Source organism: Pomacea canaliculata, linkage group LG14 (genome assembly GCF_003073045.1).
Source record: "Pomacea canaliculata isolate SZHN2017 linkage group LG14, ASM307304v1, whole genome shotgun sequence".
In the NCBI taxonomy this organism is placed as follows: domain Eukaryota; kingdom Metazoa; phylum Mollusca; class Gastropoda; order Architaenioglossa; family Ampullariidae; genus Pomacea; species Pomacea canaliculata.
Window position 1 is genome coordinate 10273732 of NC_037603.1, and position 23474 is coordinate 10297205.

General features: G+C 35.7%; 3 protein-coding genes across 10 annotated transcripts in view; 1 reads left to right on the plus strand and 2 right to left on the minus strand.

Annotated features, from left to right (window-relative positions):
* Positions 1 to 1967, plus strand: part of LOC112554993 — a 19196-nt gene extending 17229 nt beyond the window's left edge. For all 8 annotated transcript variants that reach the window (XM_025223095.1, XM_025223098.1, XM_025223099.1 and 5 more), the window contains one exon: positions 36 to 1967. In XM_025223095.1, the coding sequence (XP_025078880.1) occupies positions 36 to 233 (198 nt within the window). In that variant the 3' untranslated portion in view covers positions 234 to 1967. The remainder of the gene's footprint in view (positions 1 to 35) is intronic.
* Positions 1384 to 11422, minus strand: LOC112554996 (kelch-like protein 28). Its single transcript, XM_025223104.1, is given in 13 exon segments — positions 1384 to 4074; positions 4077 to 4154; positions 5216 to 5231; positions 5233 to 5270; positions 5273 to 5353; positions 5930 to 6030; positions 6449 to 6646; positions 7268 to 7460; positions 8065 to 8306; positions 8703 to 8948; positions 9213 to 9481; positions 10036 to 10335; positions 11285 to 11422. Coding segments are annotated over 13 exon segments (1875 nt in total). The 5' UTR covers positions 11288 to 11422; the 3' UTR covers positions 1384 to 3964.
* A 1523-nt stretch (positions 11423 to 12945) lies between these two features.
* Positions 12946 to 23474, minus strand: part of LOC112555893 (WD repeat-containing protein 44-like) — a 32205-nt gene continuing 21676 nt past the window's right edge. Inside the window, exons 16-23 of the mRNA XM_025224459.1 lie at positions 22787 to 22887; positions 22224 to 22334; positions 21139 to 21261; positions 20199 to 20390; positions 19353 to 19454; positions 18702 to 18817; positions 18346 to 18473; positions 12946 to 17916 (exon numbers count right to left, since the gene is read on the minus strand). Of these exons, the coding sequence (XP_025080244.1) occupies positions 17738 to 17916; positions 18346 to 18473; positions 18702 to 18817; positions 19353 to 19454; positions 20199 to 20390; positions 21139 to 21261; positions 22224 to 22334; positions 22787 to 22887 (1052 nt within the window). The 3' untranslated portion in view covers positions 12946 to 17737. The remainder of the gene's footprint in view (positions 17917 to 18345; positions 18474 to 18701; positions 18818 to 19352; positions 19455 to 20198; positions 20391 to 21138; positions 21262 to 22223; positions 22335 to 22786; positions 22888 to 23474) is intronic.

Consider the following 23474-nt stretch of genomic DNA (forward strand, 5'->3'; position numbering starts at 1 on the left):
TAGAAAAAGAAATTTTCTTTGTATGTTTCATTTAGTTATCCCTTGAGCAAGCATTCAGAAAAATTCAAGCCCATAAAGAGGTGATCCAACAGCTGAGGTTGGAACTAGCTGGACGGGATGCCATCATTGATGAGAACAACCGAAAAATCAGAGAGCATGAGAAGCAAACTATACAACACCATTCAGAAACTAAAGAAGGTTTTAACAATTTATTTAATCTACAGTTTATTTAATGCTAACCAGTTATTGTTTAGGTTTCCACGATTTATTGCTTGCTGCAGCCATTTCATTGTGAATAAACAAGACTCTTCACGGTTCAACAAATAAATGCATTGAAAACTCTGAAAAATGTAGGTAAAAAAGTTTTAGAGCTGCTGTTCTCTGTTGATAATCCAGCTAAAGGGGAAGTGGATAGTCCGGCGGTTAGAGCACCAGGATCCAGAGTCGTCTGTATACTTGAACTAGTTAATTGAATACCCTTGTGACCCAGCCTACTTTACCCTACTGTTTTGCAAATATTGATATCTCTGCTGTGGCATTCAAGTTGATTAACTTGTGACTTCCTCTTTATCGTCTATGTGAACCAGTGTGGCATAGCACAAAAGAGGAGCAAATGATAATTGCATCGCCTGCCAATCAACCATCGCAGGCCAAAAAAATGAAGACGTTTGTTTGGTCATAATAATTTCAGACAAGCATAAAAGGGGGAGGGGAGGAATTGGTGTTTTATGCCGAGTCAGCAACAAAGGCTATATCATGGCAAGGCAGCAAACTCTGTAAGCAGAGAATGCAGAGAACAGCGTGCCTGAGACAAGAGCTGAACCCAGGAAAGCCAACTCTCACTGAAAAATTCAAGATTTTACAATGATCAGAAAACTCCAGATATATATATAAATTAAAGGGATTCAATAGGTATAAAAAAAAAGTTTTGGTTATTCTGGAGGGGTGAGTACAGGTGGAAATGGAAGGAATGGGGAAGGGAATAAAGTGTCTGGTTTCACACTAGCTGTAGTAAATAAACATTTCACAAGGATGCTTGGCTATTTAATTGTGAGAAATGCTTTTGTAGGGAAAGATATCTGACCCTTTTACTGATATCCTGGCATAAAAATAATGTGACTTTATGACCTAGATAAGCAAAAATTCATGCACTTGGCACCTAAGTAAAAAATGCATACCTGTAGCAAAAGCACCCACATTTTCTGGTAAAGTACTACATCCCGGCTATGATTTACAATGTCTGGCCATCCCTGGTGCAACACACCACCTCTACCTTACCATTGTCATAGAAACCACACTGAACAGTTAACAGAGATACATGATCCCATCTTTAATGGTTGGCAGAAAACTGAAACATATTTTGTGCTATTTCATGCAGTTTTCAAAGTTTCTGGTTTTTTTTTTTTTTTAAATCCATTTCAAGTAAAACAGAAATGTTCAATAGTCTTATATAAATATGTGACTAACATCGATAGGCTATACTACAAGGAAGTGACAATGAAAAAGTGTATTGGGCGACCAATAAACAGCAAGTGAAAAAAATAACCTACTTACTGTAACATCTAGCTTGTCCAAGACAAACAGCTAGTGGTTAACTTGAAGTGACCATAAAATCCAGTTGTTCTCAACCAGAATATGCCTTTTTAGGTAGAGGTGATACTGCACTATGAAATGTTATGGAGAAAGTGAGCAGAAGTTGAATAACTAATGGCACCACAATTTTGCATGTTGACAATGTCTTGAGAGGTTAAAAAGAAAATTGCAACTTTTTGAAGAAATCAGGTTCAAAAATATTAATAGCGTCTTTGTCTGGCACGGTAGTGTTAGTTCCCCTATAAATCTTTAGTAAAACCTAACAATGGCAGACTATGCATGATCCAGTGAGAGTGAAAATGACAACAACAAAAAATTATTATATGGTTTTTAAGAGCATTATTTCAATATTTAAATAAACGAACTTGAATTTATAGATGTTTGAAATGATTTGTAGAATGAAAGCAGACTGGTTGGTCTCCTTACTATGACCTTCTAAGATACCACCCCATTTGGGTGGATTTCAGCAAGACTTTACTGTAGCAAAAACAACATGCTGTTCTACAGTGTAATAGTTCAACAGGATCTTTAGCAAAAACAGAAAGCAGTTACATGAATATATACTAATTGACAAAGCCACCAAGAATTCCAAAGACAGGAATGTATGTGTGAGTCAGCTGAAGTTTTCTTAGACAATGGAATTTGCTAACTCTGCATTGCCAATAAAATTTAAGTACTGCAAGACAATGTCTCTGGTCGAATTTTTTCCCCCGAAGAAAACACAGGCATCTCACAAAGGTAATAATTTCACTGTAAGTACCTACAGCAGCATTTGTGACATTTTAAAACATTATCAATTGCCACAACAATCCATGATCATTTAGATGACAGTTGTCATTCATTAGCCTGCATATTCCAGTGTATTAACATTATACAAGAACTATCACATAGGTAGCATGACCACTGTACCCAAGATGGTCATCATTATAAGATACATGCATAAAAAAGTTAAACACACATGTGGGGCAAGTGAAAGGTAAACTACATAATGGTAGAACAAAGTCCATGATTTTGAGGCTACAATTTAAAATAGCCTGGGACTTTATTTTCTTTCTGCAAACATCCCCTCCAATGTTTTCCAAAATGAAGATTGGAAAGCGAAAGTCGCAACACTTGGACCCTTGTTAAATAACCTCGACCCTTCCAGCACTTTTCTTCCACCACCACCTACCTCCACCTACCCCAGTCACACACACACAACCCCACAAAACACCCACACACATGACATCAGTTACTTGTATCGCCAAACATTGCTTTTAGCAGAACTCAGTAGTGGTTAAAGATAAAACGGAAGAATGTGGATCTCACCTTATTATCCCGCCCCTGCCCCTGCAGTTTCCAAATGCTTTTAACACCAGGCTAGTTTTTAATTCTTCAGTACTTGGGCCCTTGTTAAATAATCTTGACCTTTCTAGTGCTTTTCTTCCAACACCACCTACCACAGTCACACACACCACAAAACATCAGTTACTTGTATCGCCAAACATTGTTTTAGCAGAACTCAGTAGTGGTTTAAAAATAAATCGGAAAAATGTGGATCTCACCTTATTTCCCCGCCCCCGCCCCTACCCCTGCAATTTCCAAATGCTTTTAACACCAGACTAGTTTTTAATTCTTCAGTACTTTATGTTGTATAGAATCACATGCAAAAAACAGTCACAAGCAACACATCTGCTTAGACCTACACAGTCGTTTGAAGGACATTCTTTTCCACACAGTCTTCATATAACAAAATATTTTATACATTGCATTTAACACTCATTTTAAATATTTCTCCTTACATGCAGAATCAAAGCAAGTATAAAAAAGAAATATTACAAGAGCACACATCGATATGTGCAACCAGATCTAGTTTTCTTCACCCAGCTGAACAAAATTTCAATTTCTGTATGTAAACATGTTTAACCATATGTGCAAAATAAATACGCCAAGTAGAAGAACATGAAAAATCTTCACATGCACAAATTATAACAAAAGATTCTTTAGGATGTGCATACCTCTCCCTGAGAGGTAAGCTCGTGGTGCTCATAAAGGGAAAGACAATAAAACTGTTACGTGCTGCTATCTCTCACATTTCAACTGTGAGGAACTGACACAAATACATTCATCACACCCAAACAACATATATACACCTCTAAAAAATCTACTAGCAAATGTAAGGACACGTCTTTAAATCTGTGTATTATATGTTCCCACAGTGTACTGTCTGAGATTAACATCTCTGGAATAAAACGTGACCTCATGTGTATTGATGATCAACATTAAAGAAAACGAATCAGAGTAAACATTTCTCCTCTTCTTCCTTGCTTTTATTTAAGTTGACAATCTTGTTGTTTAAAGAAATGTCCCCAGGATCCACCAAGCAATAATTTCAGGAACTGTTTGGTTCTTTTTGCATATTGGCTACAACACAACCAAATGTACTCATTACAGTCGGGAGTTCAATTCCCTCGCTCCATATAAGTCTATCCTTATCTTCCGCAACCAGCACATTCCAGCCATCCAGCTTTTATCGTCCTCTCCACCAACAATCAACAGAGTTTCACCAAACTTGACCAAACCTATAAAAGAAGAAAGCAGTAATATAAGAAAGCTTAAAATGTTAAAAGAATCAATTCTTAACACTTGAACAATTTTCAAATGACTTCGATAAATCATGAAGAAATCTAATGACATGATAAAAAAGTCACTTAAAATACTGAATATTATTCCAAATGAAAGTATTTTGGCAAAAATATTTTTTTATAATCATTTCTATGAAGAGGCTCTGATCTATAAATTCACAAGTTATAGAAATAAAAATACTTGGATATTCTAAATATAATACACACCATATAAATGAATAAGCATGTATATACACACATTAGCAAGTGTGCCTCCATTCCAGGATACATTCCTGGCACATCCCATATTTAATCAAAGGCAGGAAGGGTGATTTGTATATGAGACATGGAGTATTGTGTTTCAAACATGATAATGGTGAAGTCATGATGACAGTACCTTATGATGTCGCAAGAGGTTCCATAGTATTAATTTTATATTATAAGGAAGAGACCTTATGAGAGGTCCCATAGTGATGAATTCTATAGTCTAATAAAGTGACATACTGAAATGCAGAGTATACAGATGCTGATTTTGTATTGGTTCAAACACTGTGTGGGAATGGCAATTTCAAGTAATTTTTTTTTGGATGAAATTTATTTGAAGATTCTTCAAATATTTTCTAACTGCTTATACTAAAAAAATTTGTAAGTGAAATGCACATATGTGAAGGTATATTCTCTCTCTTTATATATGTCTATATACATCCACTCACACACATACACGGATATACAGGGTTAGTCAAAGTTATACTTAGATGCTAGACTTTTTATTTATAAAACAAACATCATACGTGCAACATGATTTACAGGATCGTCTCAATCTTTCACCATCTTGTTCAACACATATAAACAATAGAAAGACAGTGAAAATTTGCCAGAAAGTGAACAAAATTTTAAAAGTCACAAAAAATACTAAGGAAAATGACCACAAAGAAAATTTAGTTTCTCAATCATTCTCAGTTTATCAAACACAAGTTAACTTCAAGACAGTCACAAAGCTGAAGAATGTCATAACATACCTGCTCCACATAGTGGGATTTGGCAGCTCTGGCCCAGCCGTCCATGTTTCTGTTGCGGGTCAAATATTTCCACGGAACTTACACAGTACTCAGGTAAATATTCCTTGTACCATCGTTCACTCACTGCAGAGTTTCCACCTGCAATTACCAATGAATAGTATTTATGTTATTGCTAAAATGTTCTTTTCAGCAATCATTAGACTTTCCCAGTCTCACACTTTTTGATACCCTGAATATTTGATTTTTTCCTTCTATTAAAAACACATACTTCATATTTCTTCTCTAGCTCTTAATAAGTTTATTATAATTATCAGTAATGGTTCCCTGCAACAAGTGCTTTACCGAGTAAAAGAGGTCAATATAGCCACATGAGGCAGGGAACTTACATGTATGTCACATCCACAGGTGAGCTAAAAGCTAGTTTATTAGCATTAATTTTAACCAATACATCAAAAACATTTTTAGGCAAAAGATTTATATGACATAAACATTAATAAAGAGTGAAAGATTTGTGATAATAGTTTAGTATAATTGTATGTGCATGTCAAGTAGACATGATACTTTGGCATATGCAAGGGGGAGCGATTGGAGGTTAACTCCATGTTAATAAATTAACTTTGCAATTTTTAATTTTAATTTTTAAGTTTTCTGCTAGATATTGTATGTTATACTGTAATAAAAAACAATTATATTCTTGAACAAACACATATTCACCAACAATCCAGATTTTGTCTCTAAATACCACACAGCCAGCAAGCATGCGAGCTGTAGCCATGGAAGGAATTTTATTCCACATGTCCTCGATGGGATCATACCTGCATGATCAAACCTAAGACTTTAAAAAGGTTGTCCACATGATGGACAGCAAAACAAAAATTAAACAAAATTACCTTTAAATAATGTTCCACAAACCCTATTATTTTATCTTATCCAAAGAAATGTTAAAAGAAATAATTTAAATAATAAATTAAATTAAAGACAATAAAATTGTTTCTTCACGAACTGATGCCCAATGACAATGCCAACAGCATACCAAGCTTCTTATTCAATAACTGAGCAAAGCTGCGATATGTATTAATATTGTAATATTGTTCTCACTTAGGGAAGCTGTTTAGCTATTTAAAAGATAAATAAAACTATTAATTTAGGGCTGTAGCTGAAGATTTTATATCTTTTTGGCTATTTTCCATTATTCTATCATTTTTTGGCTACCCGTGCTAAACCATCTTGTACCTCCAGCAGTCTTTGCACACTGCTCCTTTTTCTTCACCTCCCATGACATAAAGCTTTCCACGATGGCTAACTGCTGACATAAAGCGTATGGGACGAAAAAGAGGGGCAACCAGTGTCCAAGTGTTAGTGCAAGGGTCATAGCGCTCCATGCTGCTGAGGGTCTCTGTCCCATCATGACCTCCAATAGCATACAGGTATCTGGAGAAAGACATTTACAACTGTTATTAATAATAATAAACATGATTTATCTAGTGCATGATCACACGAAGGAGCATGTTCTCAGCACTCAGGACAAGAAGGAGACATAGAATACAAAAGACATAAGGAGAAACAACCATGTAGATAAATAATAAAAGACAAACATAGAAGAGGGAAAAGGGAAAAAAAAAAAGTAAGGACAGAGAGTATAATAAATCTGCAAACAAAAAAAACCAAGCAGGTGGACTAGAGAACTACTGACAGCTAATTAATAGACCAAGAAAGTGAAAGAAAGGATTGGGAAATGGACTAGTACTGTGTTAATTAGTGTAATGCTCATGGAAAAGATGGAAAAGATGTGTTTTTAGTGCATGTTTGAATGATTCGATGGTGAGTAGGTAGCAGATATGGAAGGGAGGAGAGTTCTACTGAGCATGTTGCAATAATCAAGCAGAATATAAATCATAGTTAAAAGATGAAATTATTTTTTGATATTCATTAAATTATTTATTTATATATATATATGCAGAATGATCAGGACATTAATAGCACCAAAATAAATTATAAATGAAATGAACTAAAGATTGTACCAACAAAGCTCAGACATAAAACACATCTCACCCATCAACAATGACAAGAGAAAACTGTGACCGGGACATGTGCATCTTGGCTTTAGATGTCCATGAAGATGATGTCTGGTCAAACAAGTGCAAATTATTGGAAATGCCCTCAGTGGTGACTGAGCCCCTATAATTGATTTTCCTTACAGCTCCACCTGCCATGTAGATCTGATTGTCCCCTGTGACAGCTATAGCTAGAAATAAAAACAAGTAGTAATTTTGGTTACACAGTTGCAGGTAAGTATCTACATACTAAAAATTGTAGCTGTTCATTATCAACTGGAATGTTATAGTATTTAATATATTAATTATTATTTACATATATAATAATTATTTAATATGTGAAAATTATCTCATAAGAAAGACATAATAAAATGGTCAGTCATACAAAGGGTTACTGAATGAATTAATATTTAAACATAATTAGCACCAATTATCCGCTCATGGTCAGCCATGTATATGATTGAGGTGATAAAAAAACACTAATAAGTAATGTGAATGGGAAAGTAGCATTTAATTATTGTTATAATTTGATGCTAGGAATTACTTGTTTTAATCAGTCAACTAAAAAAGCTTGTCTCTTGCAATGGAAGCTTTATTACACTTCATCATAATAATAGTGATGATGTGCTCACCTTTCTTAGATTTGAAAACAGATTTTATTAACTTTTTTTGCTATTTAGCATTGATTCATTTATTACTACATGACCTATGCCAAAGGTAGACAAAGAAGGAATCAATTATAATTTAGCTTAAGCAACAACTGTATTTTATAGCCATGCTTAAGTACGGTCGAACCTGGTGTGTACAAACTCTGAGGTAGTTTGGCAATATGCACAACCTCCCCTGTTCGTGGGATTAGCATCTCCATGCTGTTGTACTTCTTCATTACATCTTCTGTATATGGATTAGAAACAATCATAACGCCTCGTTCATAGGCCATTCCTCTACGTGGCATGAGGTTCAAATCAACTTCTGACTGTCGATTTTTGAGCATGTGGTAGTACCGGATCTTGTCCAAGGTCAGCTCACTTCAGGATCTTGTCGCAAGACCTGGTGCATGTTTGGAAAAAGAGATATTCCTGAACTTGCCTTTTGGCCTCAGTATAAATATAAAACAGACATAGGTTTTGCTAACATCCCAAAACATTGCTATAAAACTAACATGTAAAACACAGAGTTAAGGGGGTTCCCTTAAATATCCCTAAGTTGACTGCGCTCTCTATAGGAAAAACTCTATATAACAAAAAAGCATGTAAAGCTTTTATATGTGACTTAGCATCAGCACCTTCAAATCTTTTGTCACTCAATAGTTGATATTTTTTTAACTATGAAACCATACACTCATATTTCAGATGCTGCATTCTTTATTTCCTGTTCATGCTCTGATTTCAAAACCATAAGGTAAGTAAATAAAGAAGAAATTGTTCAAAAACCCCTTTACCTGATTGTGGTCAATTTTATCACAGAAGTAATAAGAACTGATGTTGGCAAATCGTACACATTTCATTATCTCTGCCACATTTTTTAATCGAGAAGGTAGGTCAAAGTTAACCCACTCCATGCAGGCCTCATAAACTGTTTCTTCAGCAGCAACATTGAGATCATCATCACTAATGATCTCAACAAGTTTGTCAGCAGGAAGTGACAGAAATTCTTGCTGCCCACACAAAGTTCCAAATCTGTACATAGACATATGAATCAGGGTTTTGGCATTGGATCAAAAAGAATGCCAAAATAATACACATGCAGCTTACACATTGGTATTTGTTTTCTTAAACATTACCTGATGTTAATTTCAACTACATTACTTCTCCCTGAAATATTCCCCTCATTTGTGACTGCCTATTAAAAATTAATCTTCAAAAAGTCCTTTTATCAGCACCCAAATATAATATTTTAAAACTTAAAACAAAACAAGATTTTTCCACTCAAGCTTCTAATACCTGCTGTTAATAATTTCCTTGGCTTTCAAGGCTAGCACATCACACTCATGGGCTCTGGCAAAGAAATATACCCCAATGCCATTGGTCACAGTGACATGACTCATCATAAAATCAGCACACCCTTCACGCAAGGATAGCAGCTGAAACAAGTTTGCTGCTGACAAAACATTTTGCACTGTTTCTTCAGTTAGAATCACTTTTCCTGTGTAGATATAATCCAATACTAGCGAGAGGGTCAGGCTGTCCATGTCTTGCAGAGTTATCTTCTCCTGAAACAGTAAAGATTTACACACTTAGTTAACGATAGCCTCATCTTACAAATATAATTCTGATTCTGAGTCTTCATACATTCGATCCTGAGCACAAATACCATAATTTTCAGGATAAGTTGTTTTATTTTTTTAAAAGATGTGGTATAGTTATATCTGCTTTTGATTTTGGCCTGTGAAAGCAAAATGATGTACTGTAGAAAAACTCAATCAACATCAATCAAGTTCCCTGACTCCTCAAAATAAAAGTGACTAAAAATGATTTCCAAAATGCTGCTAAAGTACCAAGACAATTATCAAAAGCCTGAGCTTAATATATAGTAAGCTATGATAGCATTTCTGTTAGTCATGGAAATTCACAGTCAATATAGCCCCGAAAACAGTTTCTTTGTTACCATTTGTACAAAGTTGGTTTTCAAGTTCAATATTACAAAGAGACAAGTGGCATAATCCCAATACTTTTTCAGATGTATTTAAAAAATATAGAGACATGCATTTAAGATCTATTTAATTATGAAATTTTTAAAGACTTAAGAATTAATTAAATGTAACACCTTGTTGCTCTCTGCAAGGTTGCCTGAAAACATTGCCATGAAATATGGTGAAGAAACAGCCAGTACATTTCTATGACATGGAAACTCAGTTTTTTCCACACATAGAATAACATCCACAAATTCCTGGTTCTTGTACAGTTTTGAAAAGCCATTTAAAAGATTATGTGCACGGTGCTCATCATGAAATGTACGTTCTCCAGGAGGACATAATTCCTCACTGTTTGTCTGGGTGACAGAGTCCACCAGACTTGTCTGACTGCTGCACTCCAGCATGGCTGAATCGTGATCCTGTACCTCTATCTGTAAAGACCAAGTACACAACCATTAAGAAAAGGGGAAATACTGTTTATGTGTGCTTTTACACTTATTTAATAAAACTAACAGACTACTCCCAAAAGTTATTAAATCCAAATGATGAAGAATTAGATGCCGCAATTCTATTTATGATGATGATAACCACTGATCATCAGTCTTAACATCTTTTTTAAAAAATTTTTACTTCCTACTCCATTGCATAGTCTCTCATTATAAATACGGTTAACTTTCAAACCAGCTAAACAGGCTTTTACAGTATATACGTCTTAACATCCTTTTTCCCATGCCACAAATACCTTGTTAATTAACAATTATTTCTATTTTGACATTATCTTTGAAGGATTAACATATGAATTGACTAGAAGAAATTGTGTTTGTATTACACAGTTCATTTACATCATGAAGAGCATAACTATATATAGTGCCTATTCATACTTGCTATTAGGTATATGATTAGGGATCGAATTAGGCTATACTGTAACAGGTCATAAAACAATGGTGTAAGAGCTACATTAATTACTGGTACATTCAAATGCTAGAACATTCATCTAAAAATGATATCAGTTTAAATTTTACTTCGGTTCTACCGCAGCTGCAAGTAACCATGCTAACAAAATATCACGATGTGTACTGCTGTTTCGTGTGTAAATTAGTGCCATTCACACTGAATTGGTACATAACTGCATGTTGACTCAGTCATTCAAGATGACTGGAAGAGAAAACGGTGGAGGGAACGGACAGATCGTTGTAGAAAAAGTGTTCAGCGTTAACGACAACATCTCTACCCTGTGTCACACTCTGTGTGTGTCACACCACGCACTAATATCCTATATACGTCCAATGTCACTGTGTGTGTCACCACACTTGGTCACAGGCATGTGTACGCGCTCGTGCTGCAGAATCTAATCTGTGCATGCACAGAATGCACACTCACCATTCATGCAAATTATCTGCGAACATCCAACTAAAAATGGGGTCTGAAGTCAGCGTATTAGTGACTGACAATAATAAATCATTCTGCTTGCACCACTGCTCTTCCCCGACTACTCAGTCTTCGGCGTTTATTAGTTTTGTGAAGTCAGGGGAAATCACTCTAGCACTTCCTAGCAGACGACAGCAGTAGTTCCCCCACGAACTAATAATATGCGTCCGTGGTTCCAGTCTTTCGCTACTTTTGTTGTTCAAAGTTGGGGAAAAAAAGCATTAAATTTACCGTTTGATTGATTTTAAACATTTTGCTAATTCACATTATTTAACTTTTTGTTTGCTTAATCGGGTGAAGCATAAGCTCTCGTTGACCCTCAGCACTGTATGAAAGTGTATGTACAAAGACAAATGGGTTATAACTGAAAACGATATTAAGCAGGTTTCGGGCAGGAGTGTGGACAGACAACATTTCAGTAAAGTAGTTGGGGGAGGAGCCTTCAAAGAATCCAAAGCATAGATTTGAGAGCTTGTAGTCTATTCTAGCTTTAACTGGTAGCCAATGAAGAGAGTGAAGATAAGTGGTGTGACATGTTCACATTTGCGAGTCCAGAAGAAGTTTATGGATGATGTGTTGTGGACAGCCAGCAAGAAGAGAGTTGCAGCAGTCTAGTTTAGACAGAACAAATGATCTGGTGAGAATCTTGGTGGCTGAGATGGACAGAGTATGCCGAATGGAGCTGATCTTCTGGAGCTCATAGTATACAGCACGACAGATGTGAGAAACATGTTCATCAAGAGACATGTCAGCAGACATTATGTAACCTAAGTCACGTGCTGAAGGAACATCAGCATCGCCTACCAGAACAGAGACAGACAATGAAGGGTAAACTCTGGCTCTCTTTGAACAAATTAAAGTTTCTGGGTTTTTTTTGTCATTTAGTTTTAACTTGTGAATCATCCATTGTCTAACATCAGAAATACAATCTTGGATGCTCTGGATAGCGCAGTGTGTGCGTGAGAAGAGCAGCTGATATACAGCTGAGTGTTATTAGCAAAGGACTGATCAGATATAGTGAAACTGAATTAGAGTAGCAAGTGGCTTCATGTACATGATAAAGAGGATGGGACCAAGTACAGAACCTTGGGGGACTCCTGAGCGTATAGAGACTAGTGGAGACATGCAGCCATCCACTATTACTTAGTTCTGAGAGATATGACTGAAACCAGTCGAGAGGGGAGCCTGAGATGTCATAGATCCAGAAGTGACAAAAGTAAAGAAATGTATTTGTGAGTGTCATACAAACCTTTAACGAAATTTTCATCCATTACATGTTTGGACACTGTTAATTGAAAATTCTTGCCTCTGAGGACCCTAGCATGTTAATCTTTTCAATCACCTGAGAAAAGCAAGCATTATCCATTGCTCTACCCAGACTCAAGCTCACTAACCTCTTGATCTTTTAGTCCAAAAAAGACTGCTGGAGTTTGCTCATGAATAAAGCAGTGTTGTTATGGTTGATCTGTTGCATTATTTCATACTATTGTTATTCTTGTCAGTTGCATTAATCTCCATTATTCAATATGCTTTATTTCTTCTGGTACACAGAAGTAGTATCATTTCACATCTCTCTACAAGAACCCCGGTCTCACTTATACCACAAAATATAGTTCGCATTTCATGTATTTTATTTGCTTTTGTTCTCTTCTGGAGAAGAAGAAATTTGTACATTAACAAAGGCACTAAGTATTTCATAGTTACCACCACATGGCAAGACATAAAAAACTTTAAAACATGGCTCCTGCAAACCTTGACTTGTTTACAAAATCATATTTATATCATACTGAGCTTTGGTGGGGGAGTTGTGGGGTGGGGGGTTTCTGAGAAAGAAAAAAATAACTCCCAACACAAAAATATAATTTGCACACACATAGGTATACACAAATTATAATAAATTATAATAATTACATGGTATCTGTCTTGCACTGACATAATTTCTAAACAGAATGTTGGCACATTTTGCCTTCATTGCTTTCTGTATGCAACATGCTCAGTATTCTCAAGCTAGCTAGTAATATTCTCTAGCAGAGCTGCATTACTGGTCTAAGTGGAGTATCAAGTCTAATACCTTTGGTTCAGACAGTTCATCATAAAAGCTTTTAACTGGATGAGTTCTTTCCAAGCATGCTCTGTAAAAGGTTAAGTTAAAAGTAAGTGACAAGGTATCACAGAGAAATAAGTCATCTTGCTATTGGCCACACAGCAATTAGCATTTATAGATAAAGCAAGGCATGCATCCTCACACACACATCATTCACAAAAATATTATTCACAAATGCATTTACATGCGTGTATGAACACACAGTAAGAGTGAAGCAGGTTTTAAAAACTGCTGATGAAGCATGTTATACTGTACCACCCTCTCACTTGGACACCTATGGATGTTTGAGTATCATATCTCAAACTCAAACTACCCTGGAACTAGAACAGAGACCCTAAATCAATCAGTGTACATGTTTTCATCTGATTTCAAAGTCTAACAAGTCCAATTAAATTAAGTGGGTGGTAGCAGATGAGCAGAATATACAGCTGGTATTAGCTTATTACAAAATGCATAGTGAAGTTTTAATTAATTTTTGTAAATGCACATGTTGACTTAAATTTGTACTTAGAACATTGGAGGCAGCAACCAGTGCAAGAGCTTCAAGCACAAACTTAAATGAGGCACTGACCAATAAAGGAGCTGACATTTACAACCTTAACAAAAATAAAGTCTTGATCTCTTTTCCAAAACCCAGGTGAAAACTGCAACTTTCAAAAGTATTTATCTTGAGAATGGCCCAGAAATATTTATTCAGATTTTGGATATTGGCAATTTTTAATAAACTGTTCTCACTTGGAAAATGTTTTGTACTCAGCCTTTAATGACAAGTAAACTGAAGAATATTCTTAACTATTACTTCATTAATTGAAAGTTAGCTGTGACAGTGATCTTTGCAAGTTCTGAAAAAACACTGTTTTTTGAGTTATTTAACTCTTTCACTAGCTTGTTACTGACAATTATCATAATGCTCCATTGACTAGATTAAAAGTATAAATATGTTTACAAACTTTATTTTCTGATCTAGATTTATGTTTGGGATTTACTAGTGAAAACTATAAACAATACTAGCAAAGGAAATAAACTGATAAAGTTATGAAACCAAAGTAAAGCCTAATGCATAAGGTACTCTGAAAAAAATTCAATTAAAACTCTAAAAATGATTAATGAATACAGGAATCACAGAAATAAAAGGAAGGAGAAAATTACTTTGAACCCACTGAAACAGATAGCCTAAACGAACACACAAATCTTTAAAAACAAAATGTCATGTTATCAATAACTTAGTCCCATGCTATGAAAAAAATGATAAATTATAAGAAGCATAGGATAGCACAAGAAGCACTGGACAAGTTCAAGGGAAAACAGTTGATGTCCAGATTCTTGGAGTAATCAATGGAACGGGTGTCAGACAGGAAGCAAATTTTAGACAGAATAAACTGGGGAAAAGAGGTTTAAATGAAAAAACGAAATCTACACAAAAAAGCAATCACCACAGTATAATGACATGAGATATTTCATTCATTTGTTCCTTGGTATGTAGGACTGCAATAGAGGTCTTCCTTTTTGTCTGTCTTTGGCAGCATTCCCATGTCTTATTCAGTGTTTCCACCTCTGCCTCAACTATTCAGCTCCAAGATGTCTTTGGTCTTCCTTTTGACTTTATCTGCTGTTGGTAATTCATGAAAAACTGGGATAGGATTTTGGATGTGTAATCTCATTATCTCCATTTTCTTTTTGCTGATTGTCAGTCTAACTTGCCTAGATGGTATTTTTGTTCTTATACGAGTAGTTTATTCACCCAGTCAATAGTCATATCGAAGAGCATTGCCAACAGCATACAACACTCTGTTCTTTTCTTAAAAAAGCAAAGCAAAACAATTTACTGTCCATCAGCACAGGTAAAGTTAGTGTAGAAACCTTTAATGATTTCTACCACGTGTTGTGGTATACCATGTGCCCTCAATAAGCACTAAAGACTATTTCTATTAATGCTGTCAAAAAGCCTTCTTCAAAGTCCATATTGTTCTATGAAAAGAAAAACCAGAAGTGTTGTTCAGCAAGGTGTCACTGTTTTCACAGTCCAAGATGTTTATGACGCTGTAGCTGAGATCTACAGCTCATCCACAAGAAAACATTAATAAATATTTAGGGGAGTCTTGATCGTAGTTCAGATTACTACTTCCATCACCACCAGGCAGAGAGAAGAGACCACATTATTAATGCAAAAACGCATAGCAGGCACATTTAAGGTTAATGTGCTGGTAACCTTCTCAAACTGTTATATACATCTCCTGAAGCCCAATTATACAATTGTAGAATAAAGGTCTTCAAAAAGCATACACAGATCTGCTGAAGAAAGCTTGTTTAAGAATGCAGTAATTGTTGCAAATCTTGAAAATATCATAAAATAAGACTTAAAAAGTATTTCACAGCAAAGCTGAGTGAGCTCATACTACTTGACAATAGTCTCAAAAGAACTGTAGTTTGTATGTCTTCTCTGAATCATCTGTCTAAATAGTATTTAGATCCCATTAAGGATAAAGGTAAAAAAGTTGGTTAATAAGATGTTAGAGAAGCAGCACCTCTTTTAGGGAGAGAAGTTCATGAGGGTGGTGCTCATCTCTTCTCCCTCACTGCTTGACCTTCCCAACCCTCCATGGAGTCATTCCCCAAGCAGCTGGATTGACTGGTCACTGCACCATCAGACTGGAATGCTTCCACATTGAAATGCTCTAACCACTAAGATAGCCTACACATCTTTATACAAAGGCTCATGTAAGGAAGAGCTTCGTCTATGAAATATGGTGGAGAGGGCAGCTCCTGAGCATGGGATAACATGTTCAAAGATTTTTTACAATAAAAGATTATTCTTCACGGGGAAGAATAAAACAGATAAACTGCCTCCAAAATGAAGAGTTTTATCAAATTGTTTAACTACAGCAGAATCGAATGAGATATGTATATAGTAAATGCAATGTCTGAAGTGATTTTCTGGATTTGGAAAATTATATGCACTCTCTCTCTCAGAGGATGGCACTGCATTATTCTGGCCAAGACCATCAGCAGACTAAAAGAATACTGTACTTCCATGGGGAAAAAAGTCAAGATCCAAGTTCTACAACCACCTATCACTCCTTTGCCCTAGCACAATGCCCAGCATCATCTGTAGAGCTGCCTGAGTAATGCAAATATTGAAAGATGGAAGCCAAGAAACCAAAGGCAAGCCAAATCCTGAAGAAACATTTCTTCTGCTCATCTATGTTTGCTTTAAAAATAAGTGCATTTGGCATCCTTTAACCAAATTGTTGCAACACCAAATGCAATAACACTTTGGTTTTTTTAAACTTGTGTTGATTTTTATGCACATGTACAATTCTTGTGTTAAGAAATGGAAGGGGAACATGATCAGTAGTTAACATTTCAAATCTTCACAAAATAACTGGACAAAAAAAAAAAAAAAAAGGTAATTTCGAAAACAATAAATTAGAAATTTTGAAAGCACAAGTATGGCAACATTTATCAGAAAAATCACATGGTCTAAGGGGAAGAATTATAAGGGTGGATGATTTTTGTTCCTGAATATTAAGTGCTGCACATAGTTGGTCATTAGACATGAACAATGTGAAGAAAGACATCCTCCAAATTATCTCAAATCCTACCACTGTAAAAGAACCTGTACAATCACCATAAAATCTAGCAAAAAGCAAAATCCCTGACAATGGGAAGATGGCTCTCTTTACCACCATCAGAATTTTAATTCTCATATGCACATATGCCGCAGAAAAACAAACTGTCAAGCATCTTTCTTTTGGAAACAAGTAAATCATATGCCACCTGTCAGTGACATGATGATTAATTTGATAAGATGAAATGGTCTTCAACAGCAGCAAGGACCAAATACACTTAAGAATCCAGCTTCCCTCATACAGTGACACCAGTAAGATTGTTAAGTGACTATAATCTTGATTATCACATCTATTCTTGTTCTAACCTCATGTATTGCATTTGTCTATTTACTTGTAAGTGACAATGTTAACAGGATGATATATACTCTGTAAAAGGTCATTAATGCTATCAAAGCAACATATGCTGTCCATCTACAACAGTCTGTGAAAATATTTATTGCTCTTCTGGAGAAGAGCAGAGCACATGCCCTATAACAGCAGCCATTGAAGACATTCCTTATCATGGTCTGGTGAGAACAGTGGATAATATGAATATTTGTAAGCTATCAATTTTATTTTTACCACAACCACACAATGCTGACTCCAGCACACAGCAACTGTAGCAAACCTGGAAATGGGCATCTATGGCTGACATTATCTGATGATTTTTACCCTCCTTGATAACACTAGTCATCAACTTTTTGGTCTGTTAGTGGTAACTTTGATGGCACCAGTGAAGTCAGCAGACACAATTATTTCTCTTTCCTCTGTGTCATCGTCAAAGACTGCAGTGGCGTTTTCTGCCATCGCCATTCGGAAGATAAATGATGGGTTTGCTGCAAAGACTGCCGCAGTCACCACAGCATTGTGAACTGTAATTGAAAACATTAATGATTATGATTAAGCCAACACTTTTTCCAGTATTAATTATCTGCACCAAATGATCACCAAATACATAAAGATAAATCAGCAAAACCACTTTGATCAAAACACAGGTATTGGCAATCTGCAATATCAGTAAATTGCTCGCTAGAGACCACATGTTTCTGCAGAGTTCTCCTGTAATATAAAATATAAACATAAAAGCACAGGATTTATATTTGTTGCAAGAAGCCTTACACAAGACTTATTACAGTTTTTCTACAATTAATAAAGATCACAAACCTTTGGTATAAAATGATTAAAAAAAAAAGGGGGGGAGGAATATAACTGCATGAAGATAACCAACAGTCCTAAAAATTTATGTCAAAGGTCTCAAAAAAAAACAAAAACAAAAAAATAAAAGTTACACAAAAAGTCACCTTTGATAGCTTCCCAATAATCATTGCGGTCTCGGCGAGCTGATGAAAATTTGACAAACTCATGATTTGTTTTCCAGATATATAAGAAATGATCCTCAGAGCCACAGATGATGTATTTACCAGTAGAGCTGAAACAATCCAACTGATCTTATGAAAGTGTTAGACTCTGGCACACTAAGTTTTCTAGCAGAACAATCAGGTATACATGCATACAGGTATTTACTGACATACATGCACACACTGCCTTGTGTTAAGTTAATAAAATTGTTCAAAACATTTCAACATACAACAATATGCCTCAGGCCTTAACCCACTTGTAGGCACATCACAAACATCCACTAGTAATACACCCCTACCTGAAGCTGGCTTTAATCTGGCTGCTATTGTTTGTGCCTCCCTTATATTTGCAAGTCAGTGTCAAGTCCTTCAGACTGTACAATCTCACTCTAGAGTCATTTGAAGTAACCAATATCTGAGCAAAAATGTGAAAACATGTGGACACGATGTAAACAGTAATTGCACAAATACAAGTTAAATGAATTTTCCACCTTATCCACAAGTCTCTTTTTGTTTTCATTTACAAGTGCATTAGTGCATACATTATTTTAAACGTCTAGACCAGGGGTGCCAAACCTATGGCCTGCAGGCCACATCCAGCAAGCTCATTTTAACCATGCACAACATAATTTCATGATTCTGGCAAAACCGTCATGTTCTGGCCCATGAGATTTTTTATGATGTCGAGTGTGGCCCTCGGGTGAGAAAAGATGGGGCACCACTGGTCTAGACCTTGGAAACTTGTAGCTGTCATCTAATATGTAAACACCAGTTTCTAATTCACACACAAGTTGTATGTTTTTGTTATCTATCATGTCTTTTTTTTTCTGTTTTTTATATTTCTCTAGTAAGTGGTAGTGGTGTTTGTCAGTTAGTTGTGGGTGAAGTATTTAGAGATAACTGATTTTTTTTAAACGTGGATCAAGAGGATGTTATCTGCAGTTCTTTACCTTCTCTTCACCTGGCATAGACTCTATTCCTGTAATTTTTCTGCCTCGTGCATTCTTCCCACGCGTGGAGCGCACATGCAGCATGGTGTAATATTTCAGTTGCTGGAAAAAAGTTTAAGCTCTAAAAAACCTGATTAACACATACATCTAACAGACGGCCATAAATCTGTACTTACACTTTGCATAACAGTATCACACATACATCTAAGAGATAGCCATAAATAATAATAATAAATGCAAAATTTGTAAAGTGCATACTCACATTCCTAGGGAGCATGCTCTTAGAGCTAAAGAACAAGAACGAAACATAGACAGCATACGAGGGACAGGAAAACAAATAACATATGAACTATAAGAGAATAAACAACCGTACTAAACGAAGAATAAAATCAAATACAGAAAATACAAAGAGGAACCAAATAACAAGAACAAGAGCTGAGAGTAACATGATATTGCAAAAGGAAGGGTGTGAAAAAGGACTAGCATTATGGGAAAGTTTGTTATTACAGAATGCAATTTTTCGCCCCTACCTTTCATTTCATCTTTCATGTATCATTTGTCAAAATTTACAAACTTCCCATTGAAATAGAATGCATTTCAATCCTTATGTAATAATCATGGGTTTATACACTATGAAATTCCAAGAGAGGGCTGGGAGAAACATACACTGCTCTTGGGTAGACAAGAAAATAGGATCATCAATAAACAGCAAGTTTAATGCTACACTTTCATGCCTCACTCAGCTTCACATTTTTCTTTGATGCCTCCTCACATAAGTAGTCTCTCTCTTCCTCTCTCCCTCCCATTTCTCCCTCTCATGTAACTAAAGGATAAAGCACCACTCACATCTGTAGTGTAGAAAATGCATCTCCCATCATAGGTCCCAACAACAGCCAGCCGTCCATTGTGACAAAAGTTAGCAGTCGTGATCAGATTAGACGTACCTGACAGTTCATTCCACATAGTTACTTTTTTGTCTGGAATGTTCCATAGACGCAGCTTTCCATCCAAAGAACCACTCAGGAAGTAACGATCATCCTTTAATCCAGACACATAACAAAGAACAAACCACCAATATAAGTCAAAAGTCTCTTCCCCCGTAATTTGATGTAGTTCACTGAAAATCTGAGAATTCGCAACACATATGTATAGGACTCTCTAAGCATCAATATTCTCATCTGTACACAAAAGTCAAAACAGCAACCTGATATGAGAATATGGATAAGACTTACATACATTCACAACTGTCTCACTACCTGTAGTCTTGATAATTTTTATTTTATTCTTCTTTTTCTTTCTCACTTCTGAATCAAGACAGACTCACTGTAGACATGAATAAGTACTTTGAAAGTGCTTGAGTGAATATTTCACTTCTTATGTGACTTTACAAGATTGACTTGTTTCTCCTTTTATGATCAACATACAAACAAATGCTACATGAAAGTGGTAAAATTTAAATTCAGCCAGTCTCACTTTAACACTTGCCTACCTCTGGTCCCTGTTATAGGAGGCAGGCTACTTTTTAAGTGGCCAACCCTGTATCCCCCCATTTGAAGGTTACAAATAAACTGTAAACTGGATATTTGTGTACTGCACTAAAAAAAGAGATGCCAAGCTATCCAACACTGTAGAACTGTTGTAAGGGAGGTACAAGAAACAGAATGTTCAGTATGGAATTTATTGATATGTACTATACAGGAATCAGTTTGTAAAGAACAGGCAACATTTGAATGCATTTTAGCAGTATTTCTATTAGAAAAATTTGTACATTTCTTTTTTTACAAACCTTTGGATGGAAGACAATAGCAGTGACAAAATCGATGTGCTGGAAAGTGCACAGACATTCACGCCGGGATATATGCCAAAGTCGAACCGTTTTGTCCATAGAGGAGGACAGGATGAAGTAGTTCTACACAAAAGGAGCAAAATCTTCTAAATTCTTTAGATTCTTTAGTTTCTCTCTGAAACCAGCAAGCTTTTAGGTTTAGATTTTGATCACCAACATGCCAGCTGGAGTTTCATAATTTACTGATGTTCTCTTGTGTGTGCTAGTTTAGGTGAGAAGTTTGAAAAGAGTACACATGTGAATGTATGTGTTGTAACTGCTTAAATGTGTGCTATATATCCCTGCTAGAGAGAGTGAATGTGTCTTCATTGTGTTTTTTGCAGATTTACTCTGAAATCATGTTACCCACATCTGCGTCTACATTAGGGGTGGGCAAAGTATGGACGTCTATGGCCCATCTGCCAAAATAAGAAGCGTTGCTTTCATTTTTTTTTTATTCACCCTAGGTTTACTTGAGTGAAATTTAATTTATCAAGTACAACATCATTAGAAATCGGCAGTTTGAAACATTATAAGTACAAAGAAAACAGATAATTAACATGGCTGATATGTCTGATGTAGTTTTTAGAAAGCATTAGGGGTAGCTGCCTTCAAAGGAAAGACTGGTTTTAAAGTTTTAATGTAAGTGAATTCAAACAGCTTCACTTCACAACATAAATTTGCTAAGTGAACACATATACTTTGTGCTTTCAGTTTATTTAACACTTTACTGTCAGCATCAGAACCTTTGGCTTTTTTATGACATTTTATTTAAACACAGTGATGGACTCCTAATAACTGCTTTTTTAATGATAAGCAAGATATTTATTACTAAGAGAGCCAAATCAAATTTAAAAAATGTGTTTGTAATGTGCAGGGAGCTGGCTTTGGCTGGGATACCCTGCTATAAAAGCTTACATCATTATATTATACTGGCCATTCCAAAATTGTACAAAATACATTAAAATCAGATGGGCAACCAGGTCTGCAAATGCTAAAATACCAAATTCACAATTGCTTTCCAAATCTTTAAAACTGTTTCTGACCTTGGACCAGGAAATATCTAGAAGATCTGCAGAGTGACCCTTGTAGGTGCAGAAAGGTTTTCGCATAAAGGGTGCTATGTTCTCCTCTTCTTGTTCCTGAACCAGTTCCTTCTGCAAAGTGAAAAATCTAAAGTACTGTTCATAATAGTCAGAATAGATGGTCTTAAAATCAAAGCCTCAACACATTCAAGGTCCCTACTCTCATTTGGTCACTATGTAAACAATGAATACAAACATCTACAAACATCTTCTACACAATAAAATCAAGATGTGATTAAAAATGCTGCTGTGGCTTTCAAGTCATAACCACATAAACTGACATTCTGTCAACTAATTCAAGTCTCTAACTACCAAATCTGCAACAGGTATTTCTGAAGGATATGTTTTGGCATTTATTCTACAAGGAAATAAACAAAGCGCGCACGCACACACACACACAGAGTGTTTTATTATTATTTATCCAAAATAAAAATTTTAGATACATGCTTTTTTATTGTAAGGCTGAGGCTCAAGTGTAAAAGAAAAATAAAATACAAGTATGTCTGAGACTGTAAAAGTCTTACCAAAGGATCCACAGCTTTGGCATCAGAGGTGGACGGTGCAGTTTCACCAGCAGAGTTGCTAAGACTCTCTTGTGAGGAATCTTGTGCAGGAGTAATACGAACTGCAATTCAGAGGTTTGACAATATACCTTAAAAACACATCTACTGTACACCTCATGCATATGCTTCACACTGCATAGACCAAGGGGGAGATAATGCTCTTAGACACTTCAAACGCCCATCTTTTAATAGGTTCTTGCTTTCTGTCCAATTAAGAAAGATAATATTCAGATTCATTGGTATTGGAATTCATTAAAGCTGCTGTACACATGAGAATGTTTTAATGACTTTTCTTGATCTCTTTATAATTATCTTATAGTCATTCAAGCATAGAGTTTTCAAAGGCACAGAATACAGTTATCAGCTGATCAAGGATGACAATCCTCTCCAAATACTATAAGCACCCATTTTATAGAAGAGTAATTAAAAGAATCAAGTTAGTAAATAACACACACTATCCAAAAGATCACCCAACCATATTCCAAAAGAAATAAAGTTTACGAAAGAATTTAATTTAAACGGCTATTTTTCATTTACTAAAAATAAGATTTTCGTTAATCTGCCAATTCCTCACCTGGAACAATATTTATTTATTTTGCAAATGATAGTAGCAAAATGAAGGTTTAATGATGAGAAAATAATAAGCACT